Source organism: Lolium rigidum, chromosome 2 (assembly GCF_022539505.1).
Source record: "Lolium rigidum isolate FL_2022 chromosome 2, APGP_CSIRO_Lrig_0.1, whole genome shotgun sequence".
Taxonomy (NCBI): Eukaryota; Viridiplantae; Streptophyta; class Magnoliopsida; order Poales; family Poaceae; genus Lolium; species Lolium rigidum.
The window spans coordinates 150946147-150956643 of NC_061509.1; the positions used below are offsets into that span (position 1 = coordinate 150946147).

General features: G+C 46.3%; 1 protein-coding gene across 1 annotated transcript; it reads right to left on the bottom strand.

The window, feature by feature from the left end:
• Positions 1–536: 536 nt before the first annotated feature.
• Positions 537–1226, bottom strand: LOC124690223 (ethylene-responsive transcription factor ERF039-like). Its single transcript, XM_047223637.1, has one exon. It carries the CDS (start codon positions 1224–1226, stop codon positions 537–539), a length of 690 nt encoding a protein of 229 aa, XP_047079593.1.
• Positions 1227–10497: the final 9271 nt, after the last annotated feature.

Here is a 10497-nt window from a genome sequence, read left to right on the forward strand (position 1 = left end):
CACATCTGCATGATTACCGCCGGGTCACTGTGCCTGATCAGTGGAGTGAAAGGGGGCGACTAGCTAACCAGCCGGCCGGGCGAATATCGCTGTAATTTAAAAGCTTCATCTTTAGCTAAAGCATTTCGTGTCGCGTTTAGTCCATCAAATCCCGGCCGATCGATCGATCGCCTTTATTTAGCACCACTAGCAGTAGCAGCGCCTAAAGAAGAAAGGAAACGATGGGACGAACAAAAGGAGATGCGCCGCTGTTAATTGTTGTTGCACACAGCATATTCTTGCCCCACAATCCAAGCAAAGCAAATACTCCTACGATAAAGGCAGCAAAAGCTACTAATTTTGTACATGGTCTGCTTCCTAAATGTAGCAAAGCGCGCGGACGACGCCGGCAGGTCTTGGTTCATTTCTTAATGGTTTCACCACGATTTCTGGTCCAATGTGGATATGAAATGAGGCCCTCCTACCAGCCAGCGTACATGCGGCGGGCCGGAGGCTGGAAGCGGCACAGTTTGTTTGATTGATTGATGACGCTGGTTTTAGTATTCCCACTGCAGCGGCTCCTCGAGGCGGAACACGCTCGCGCCGGCGGCGGTGCCGGCGAAAGCTACGTCGTCTTCCTCCCACGAAGAAGCGCATGATAGCTGGCAGGACGGAGGGCACTGTCGGAGGTCGAAGAGCAGGTCGGGGAGGTCGAACAGCGCGTCGTCGCCGGCGTCCGGCTCCGGCGGCGGCGGCGAGGCGGAGTCGGCCGCGCTGGCTTCCGGTTCCGGGCCGTCGGGGCTCTTGACGGCTGCGGCGCCGGCATTGGCGGAGGCCGGGAAGTCGGCGGACGCGGCGAGCGCAGCGGCCGCCTGGACGTCCTTGGGGGCGGCGGTGGCGGGCCGCGGCAGCTCGTGGGCGAGGTCCGGGAAGTTGAGGTGCGCGGCGCGGCCCTTGATGGCCAGCGCGGCCACGTCGTGCGCGCGCGCCGCCATCTCCGCGGTGGCGAAGGTGCCCAGCCAGATGCGGGACTTCTTGCGGGGCTCCCGGATCTCCGACACCCACTTGCCCCAGCTCCGCATGCGCACCCCGCGGTACGTCGGGTGACGACCGTCGTTGCGCGCCCGCTTATTCGTCTTGGAGTTGGACGACGACGCGGTGGTGGACGGCGGCGAGGCCTGGACCTCCGCGGAGCACGACGTGGTGGTCTCGGAGCCGGAGGAGCAATCCTCCGTGGCGCCGCCCATGGCTGCCCGCTGATACTAGGGTGTGGTGGAGTTGGTTGGGAGAGTGATGAGCGAGAGGAGGGTGAGTGGTGTTGCGTTGAAGTGGGATGGAAGTGGGAGTTGGGGTTTTTATGATGCTGCACAGAGCGATCTCCGTGGAAAGAGGTAAACAATGCAGGGAATCGTTCAGGGAGGTGGAGTGGTGAAGGCGCGAGACCAGTAGTGACCAAAATTTATCAGCTCTGTCACTTGTGTTGCTTTTTTAGAAAAAAACTAGCACAGTAGCCCTTGCAAATGCAAGGGCATCGCTTTTAATGTATTAAAATGTTGTAATTTAAATTTATAGTTTCAAGGGTATCCACATTTTGTTGGAATTATAATCCTTTAAAAAAACATAACGTCCACTCTATGATGTACGACATAATACGGTTCTATAGTATCTATAAAAGTGAATTATTGCATGTGATTATATTAATTATATTGGTTTATATGCATTGATATTTCATACTTTTTTACCACCTTGGTTCCAAAACACATCACACCCTAACAAACTTCTCTTTCTTTTTTTACGCCGCTAACCAACGACATCCTCTTCTCCTCTCCCTTATCTCTACAGTATAGAGAGAGGCGAACCGGAGGCGACTCACTTTCCCCTTCATACCGCCGGCGAGGCCGCGGGTTCCTCTTCTCTCCGTCGGCCGTTCCGGCGGCGGGAGAGTGGGGGAACCCCGGATCTTCGATCTCGGCGTGTATATAGATGTGGATTAGGTGTGCGTGCCGTCGGTGTCTCGGCGGCGACGAATAAGGTGCTCGCGGTCTTGATTCCGTGTCAAGGCGTGCGAGCTCGTCTACCTGGCGGCGGCGTCGTTGCAGCTACGGCAAAGTCGCGGAGGTCTTTTGTTCTCGCTGGGTTGCTGCTCCCGTGGTGGCGTGACTCCGCTTCCGCTCGGGATCCAGGTGAGATTTGTGCAGGAGGTGGTCGGCGTCGAGCGCTGACCTCGTCCGGAGGGCTGCTTCCCTGGAGCAGGGACGTGGACGTGATGGCTGTGGCTTCGTCTTTCTTCCCCGATGGCTTCGGTTGGAAGAAGGGGAGCCAAGCTCTGAGAGGTGACGGGATTTCCCCGGCCGACAAGCCCCAATGTCGAAGGCGCTGCCGACGGCAGTCCACTTTCGAGGTCCACAAAGGAGCAGATCTCCAATGGTATCCTCTCAGAGTTCGGGAGGTTTCTTCTTCTCCCCTTTCGCCGGCGACGGTGAAGATTCGGAGGAGGAGTTCGTCTGGTTGTGCTCAAGGATCTAGGGGTTTCGATGTAATTTTCCATTTCCTATGGGTCCTTTGTGCATGTTTCCAGGGTGTGCTGTCTTCTGGGCTTTTCCAAAGACGGGCCACGCGTGTTGTAATCTCCAAGTGGTAATATTAATGTGACATGGTGGTTTTCCTCAAAAAAAAAAAAACTTCTCTTTCTTTTCAAATCATTTATTTAAAATTAGTTTGATCTGGTACATAATTTTCTTATGTTTTACTAACATTTATATTAATATAAGGCAAGTCGTATCTTGATTATTGTGTCAAAAAATGTAACTTCACACTAATAATGAACTAAGACATGACATTCAACTTGGAACATAGCTATACATATTTCAAAGAGAGTTATTAGATATGTATTTCTCACTTTAGGTCGATTTTGGGATGTAAATGATAATAGTTATTTTTTATTACCAATTATGTTTATAAAAACACTTTGGACTTTATCTAGTTATTAATGGATTCTTCATTTTTTATATATGTAGCATTGCCACGTTTGGTTATATTGACAGAATTTCAGCTAGAGACTATAGATCATGTTATTGTTCAAGATCGAAAACATATATAATTTATACTTAAATCTATTTTTTAGACAAAAATCATACGCATGAGCGCACTATCGGTCGCTATCGAGCAATCAACCAATCAAAATGTACCCCCACCATTTTTTTTATTTACTTTGCGCTCTAAATTTATTCAAAGTTTGCAAAGCTTGACCAAAGATATATAAACAAATATCAACATCCATCGTACTCAAATCATATAATATAAAACTATATTTTATGATGATTTTGTTACCATATATTTTATATGAGAGGTGTCGATATTTTTTCTAAATATTTTTTCAAGCTTTATACCTATAACGACTAAGTATATCGAAACAGATAGAGTAGTTGAAACCATGCATGCATGTGAAGTTCAAATAGAGCACATACATGGTATTTATTCTAGATCGATCATGCATCTTGGTATACTTTTGGGTACTTTTTCCTGGATTGCATATATTAGAAAAGCATGAAAGAATAAGTGTATTTACGTGGTTTTAATAAAGTAACACAACGGTGGATGGTAGCATTGAGCTGTGCCGACTTTCCCGTTCCCTCCTTTTAACGGTCCATGAAACACTATGGTGTGCACACAACATCCCAAGTTCATAGCAAGCGCAGCTCTTTTTTTTTTTTTTTTTGGACGGACTCCTCTATTCTCGGCACTTACTTTTCAATATAATACGTGTCAAATAAAATATCTCGTTTTCTAAACCAACAATTTCCATTAAAACCAAACAACAAATTTTAGATCTAATCATAAAAAATAATAATTTTCTGTATGGTCATAAAAAATAATTAGATGATGTAGATTAATGTCTCTATAATACATCTCTATAATGCTTCCTGAACGAACCTATTGTACTCGTATTTAGAACGCTAGATAGCTAAATACTTTTTTTTCTTCAAAACACACTTGCCTATTTATACGGAGTTTATTTATAGATAGTAGTGCACCTTTAATATTCAAAAGGGGACGAGGCTTGCCCGTGCCACACCCATGCGACCATCGGTGCGACTCGATTCGTGGAGGCCATCGAGCGGCACTGCCTCCCGCACCCGTCAGCCCCGTTCCTCCGGGAAGAAAAAACGCGGAAATACAGCACCGTTTGTATCCATCCTCCCGTGTACCCTTCCCCCTTCAGTACCAGATCCACAGTGTGAACTCTAGCTGAAGTAAGGACTGAAGCAACGAAGGATAAGCTTTCTGGCGAGACATCTGGTCATGCTCGCGTTCCTCCGGCCTATAGGCGCAGCCCAGTCAATGGATATCGGCGCTTCGCGCCCTCGGGTTAGAGATGTCAAGCCTCGATCGTAGCGCCGCGCGACCGTGCCTCTATTCGTCCTCAATCGTCACTTTCAGGGCAACTGAGCCCCCTTGCGAATCAAGCCGGCGGTGGCCCGAGTGGTCTCAAGCGAAGTCGTAGTGCCCGCCGCGGTGAGGAGCTGGGCCAGGCCGGTCGCAGCTCCGTTCCTCCGCCAATGGCAACCACGCGTTAGTTCATCCGCCGCCGGCCCGTATCTGGCAACCGCACTCGCATGGGCATCATGGGTGGCGGCGGCCCAAGTGGTCTCATCGGACGGCTCAGCTGGAAGCGGCGGGTCCTATCTTCCCCCTTTTATTTGTTCATCTTCTCAAAACTGATTTGTGAGTTCATCTTCTCCAAATGACTAGGGCACAATGGGAGACTGGCCGCGTCTTGTTCCCTCGGCGAAGACGGAGGCGGCTTACCAGAGAGGTGACCACGCTCTTGCAGGTGGCTGCCACCCCCAGCCAGACCTGCCTTCACCCCGAGCCTGCGACGTCACCAATCCGTCTGCGGCCTCGTCGATGATCTAACGGAAGAACTGCGGCTGGAGAACGGAGGAATTGGATTATGGCCAGAGGTCTCACCGGACAGCTCATCTTCCCCTGCTTCAGTCGTTGCTCCAACTTATATTCACATGGGATCTGTTTCCTGTTTTCTGGCTTTCCTTATATACTCAATCGTGAAGTGAATGCCGTTTAGTTTTTTTTTAAACCGTGAATCAATGAGTCTCTATTTTATCCCGAGTCCTATTTCCAATTTTTTTTTGCCAAACACATTTCCATACAACTTCGCACTATTGTTTTTAGCGGTGACACCTATTATAATTGATTGTGTAAGCGAGACTGTGCAGTTACGTAACTTTTAATATTTTGTTAAATCCTAGCCATATATTTTATATCTAATAATTATAATAATTTAAGTGATGATGTGGATTAACGTGGTGTCTCTATTTTAGTTCCGTATTTTACTTTTAGTATATAATAGATAGATAGATAGACAAGCCAAAGAAAACTTGCTATTAAGGAGTTTTATAGATCTTCCAAGCCAAGTCTTAGCTCAATGTCAAGACTAAAATATACAACGCCTACTCTCGCAGCATAATGTTACCAAGCGGCTGAAGCTTGGTTCCTAAAAACTTTATCGTTTCTTTCCTTCTAAATTTCCCAAGAAACAAGCATCACAAGAAATGCTATGGCCTTCCTTGAATGCCCTTCTTTATTTTTTTGGATCACATCTCCACCAATCTTTAACGGTAGGAATCACGGTCCATTGATGCGGTTGAATGTCAAAGAGCCCGTACCAATCTTTCAAGTTCGTCCAAATACCCTGGGAGAACCGGCATTGGAAGAGGCTGTGGGCGGCTGATTTTTGCACTTGGTTGCACAAATGACAATAGCCATAATTTTGCCACCCTTTCTTTGTAATCTATCTGCCATCCAAACACGATTTTGGAGGACAACCCATGTAAAGATCTTGCATTTTGGGGGAGCCCACGGTCTCCAAACCATTGAGAGCAATGGAGAAGTAGTATGTCCCAAAAATTGCATTTTTATGCTAAGGAGGTCGAATAGCTCCCTTTTTTCTGAACTTCTAAGTAATCACATGCGGCTGTCGTGGTTGAAGTGAACCCCTTGAAGCATATCCCAAACTTTGTAGAATTCTGGAACAACCGAGAGGATATCTTGGGTGTTGATGTTAGCCACCCAAAACTAATTGTCCATAGCTTTCCTCACCATACATTTTCTTTTTGTTGCAATCATGGACATTTTGGGCACAATTAATGTATTTTGGGTGCATTCCGTTCAACAGAGAGGAATCCCAAAAGAGGTCCGATCCGTCTCCGCATTTCCAATGGTGACCACCCTAGCCGCCTCGAAGAGGTTATGATCTTTTGTGATGCAAGGGTTCCCAAGCCCCACCCATATTTCACACTGCCACCCATCTTCGTTGTCGTTGTTGCAGAATATTGTGTAGATCTTAGGGATACTCAAAACCGGAAACCAACCACAAAATATGTTAGCCTGCAGTAATGAGGTCAAAGTTTGGAACTCGACCGGAGTCTTTGTGCTTTCAGGCCGGAGAGTTCGGTGTCGATGATTGTAGGCCGGAGACTCCAGTGATGGGGTGGGGGTGCGAGAGACTCTGGTTTCAATTTTGTATGCACGAGTTCATACGCTTGGAAAGAAATCTGGACCTAAAATCCTCAAATCCCAGAGAAATATGAAAAATTTGGCAAAAGTGATGAAAACAAAGGTAGATCAATATCTAAGACACCAGAGCCATGGACAGAACCACAAAAAACTCAAAACAAAATCGTAGGTCCATGAAAGAAAAAGATTGGGGCTATTTTTGAAGGAGATATGCCCTAGAGGCAATAATAAAGTGGTTATTATTTATATCTTTATGTTTATGATAAATGTTTATATATCATGCTAGAATTGTATTAACCGAAACATTAGTACATGTGTGATATGTAGACAAACAAGAAGTCCCTAGTATGCCTCTTAAACTAGCTTGTTGATTAATGGATGATTAGTTTCATAATCATGAACATTGGATGTTATTAATAACAAGGTTATGTCATTGTGTGAATGATATAATGGACACACCCAATTAAGCGTAGCATAAGATCTCGTCATTAAGTTATTTGCTATAAGCTTTCTATACATAGTTACCTAGTCCTTATGACCATGAGATCATGTAAATCACTTATACCGGAAAGGTACTTTGATTACACCAAACACCACTGCGTAAATGGGTGGCTATAAAGGTGGGATTAAGTATCCGGAAAGTATGAGTTGAGGCATATGGATCAACAGTGGGATTTGTCCATCCCGATGACGGATAGATATACTCCGGGCCCTCTCGGTGGAATGTCGTCTAATGTCTTGCAAGCATATGAATGAGTTCATAAGAGACCACATACCACGGTACGAGTAAAGAGTACTTGTCAGGAGACGAGGTTGAACAAGGTATAGAGTGATACCGAAGATCAAACCTCGGACAAGTAAAATATCGCGAGACAAAGGGAATTGGTAATATATGTGTATGGTTCATTCGATCACTAAAGTCATCGTTGAATATGTGGGAGCCATTATGGATCTCCGGATCCCGCTATTGGTTATTGGTCGGAGTGAGTACTCAACCATGTCCGCATAGTTCTCGAACCGTAGGGTGACACACTTAAAGTTGGATGTTGAAATGGTAGCACTTGAATTATGGAATGGAGTTCGAATATTTGTTCGGAGTCCCGGATGAGATCCCGGACATCACGAGGAGTTCCGGAATGGTCCGGAGAATAAGATTCATATATAGGATGTCATTTTATGTGAAATAAAATGTCGCGGAAGGTTCTATGGAAGGTTCTAGAAGGTTCTAGAAAAGTCCGGAAGAAACCACCAAGGAAGGTGGAGTCCACATGGGACTCCACCACCATGGCCGGCCAGCCCTAGATGGGGTGGAGTCCCAAGTGGACTCCACCATAGGGGCCGGCCACCCCCCACATGGGAGGTGGGAATCCCACCTTTGGGTGGGAGTCCTAGTTGGGCTAGGTTTCCCCTCCTATGGAAGGTTTTGGTTTCGGGTCTTATTCGAAGACTTGGACACCAACACTTGGGATCCACCTATATAATGAGGGGCCAAGGGAGGGGCCGGCCACCCTCAAGACCATAAGCTGGCCGCCCCCTTGAGTGGCCGGCCACCCCCTCCCAAACCCTAGCTTTGCTCCTCCACTCCATATTGCCCGCATAGCTTAGCGAAGCTCCGCCGGACTTCTACACCGCCACCGACACCACGCCGTCGTGCTCGTCGGATTCAAGAGGAGCTACTACTTCCGCTGCCCGCTGGAACGGGGAGGTGGACGTCGTCTTCATCAACAACCGAACGTGTGACCGAGTACGGAGGTGCTGCCCGTTCGTGGCGCCGGAACCGATCGTGATCAAGATCTTCTACGCGCTTTTGCAAGCGGCAAGTGATCGTCTACCGCAGCAACAAGAGCCTCCTCTTATAGGCTTTGGAATCTCTTCAAGGGTGAGACTCGATACCCCCTCGTTGCTACCGTCTTCTAGATTGCATCTTGGCTTGGATTGCGTGTTCGCGGTAGGAAAATTTTTGTTTTCTATGCAACGTTATCCTACGAGTGGTATCGGAGCCGTGTCTATGCATAGATGGTTGCACGAGTAGAACACAATGGTTTGTGGGCGTTGATGCTCTTGTTATCTTTAGTTTGAGTACTTTGCATCTTTATGGCATAGTGGGATGAAGCGGCTCGGACTAACTTTACATGACCGCGTTCATGAGACTTGTTCCTCGTTCGATATGCAACTTGTATTGCATAAGAGGCTTTGCGGGTGTCTGTCTCTCCTACTATAGTAAAGATTCAATTTACTCTTCTATTGACAACATTAGTATCAACGTTGTGGTTCATATTCGTAGGTAGATTAGATCTATATCGAAAACCCTAAACCACGTAAAATATGCAAACCAAATTAGAGAGCGTCTAACTTGTTTTTGCAGGGTTTGGTGATGTGATATGGCCATAATGTGATGATGAATATGTATGAGATGATCATTATTGTATTGTGGCAACCGGCAGGAGCCTTATGGTTGTCTTTAAATTTCATGTTGAGTAGTATTTCAAAGTAGTTGTAATAGTTGCTACATGGAGGACAATCATGAAGACGGCGCCATTGACCTTGACGCTACGCCGACGATGATGGAGATCATGCCCGAAGATGATGGAGATCATATCCGTGCTTTGGAGATGAAGATCAAAGGCGCAAGAACAAAAGGGCCATATCATATCACATATGAACTGCATGTGATGTTAATCCTTTTTATGCATCTTATTTTGCTTAGATCGCGACGGTAGCATTATAAGATGATCCCTCACTAAAATCTCAAGATAATAAAGTGTTCATCCTTAGTAGCACCGTTGCCAAGTCTTGTCGTTTCGAAGCACCTCGTGATGATCGGGTGTGATAGATTCAATAAGTACATATGACGGGTGCAAGACAGGTTTTGCACATGCGGATACTAAGGTGGCCTTGACGAGCCTAGCATGTACAGACATGGTCTCGGAACACGTGATACCGAAAGGTAGAGCATGAATCATATGGTTGATATGATGAACACTTTGAGTGTTCGCCATTGAAATCACACCTTTTCTCGTGATGATCGGGTTTAGGTGCGGTGGATTTGGTTCGTGTGATCACTAAGACAATGCGAGGGATATTGTTTTGAGTGGGAGTTCACTTAGGTTTTTAATTATGTTGAATTAAAATTTGAACTCAATTTGTCATAAACTTAGTCTAAACTATTGCAAATATATGTTGTAGAGATGGCGTCCCCAATCAATTTTAATCAGTTCCTAGAGAAAGAGAAACTTAAGAGCAACGGTAGCAACTTCACCGATCGGTTCCGTCATGTGAGGATCTTCCTCTCCGGCGGAAATCTGCAATTTGTGCTTGATGCACCGCTAGGTGACCCTCCTGCGTAAGATGAATCCGATGAAGTAAAAGCTGTTTACGCAACTCGGAAAACTCGGTACTCTCAAGTTCGGTGTGCCATCCTGTGCGCCTCGGAATCCGATCTTCAAAAACGTTTTGAGCACCATGATCCTCATGAGTTGATGAATGAGCTGAAAGCTATATTCGAGACTCATGCGGCGATGGAATGCTATGAAGCATCGAAACATTTCTTCAGCTGTATGATGGAAGAAGGCAGCTCCGTTAGTGAGCACATGCTCGCCATGACCGGGCATGCGAAAAAACTCGGTGACTTGGGAATAGTGATTCCTAACAGACCGGGATTAATCGTGTCCTTCAATCACCGCCACCAAGTTACAAGAACTTTGTGATGAACTACAATATGCGGAACATGAACAAGGAGTTACCCGAACTCTTTGGCATGCTAAAAGCCGCCGAGATTGAGATCAAGAAAGAGCACCAAGTGTTGATGGTCAACAAGACCACCGAGCTTCAAGAAACAGGGCAAGTCTAAGGGAAAATTCAAGAAGGGTGGCAAGAAAGCTGTCACGCCTCCTATGAAACCTAAGAACGGCCCTAAGCCCGATGCTCGAGTGCTATTACTGCAAGGAGAAGGGACACCGGAAGCGTAATTGCTCCAAGTAT

What these genes read in the sequence shown, in the direction of transcription:
- LOC124690223 (XM_047223637.1), bottom strand. Translation starts at nt 1,226, where the DNA reads ATGGGCGGCGCCACGGAGGATTGCTCCTCCGGCTCCGAGACCACCACG.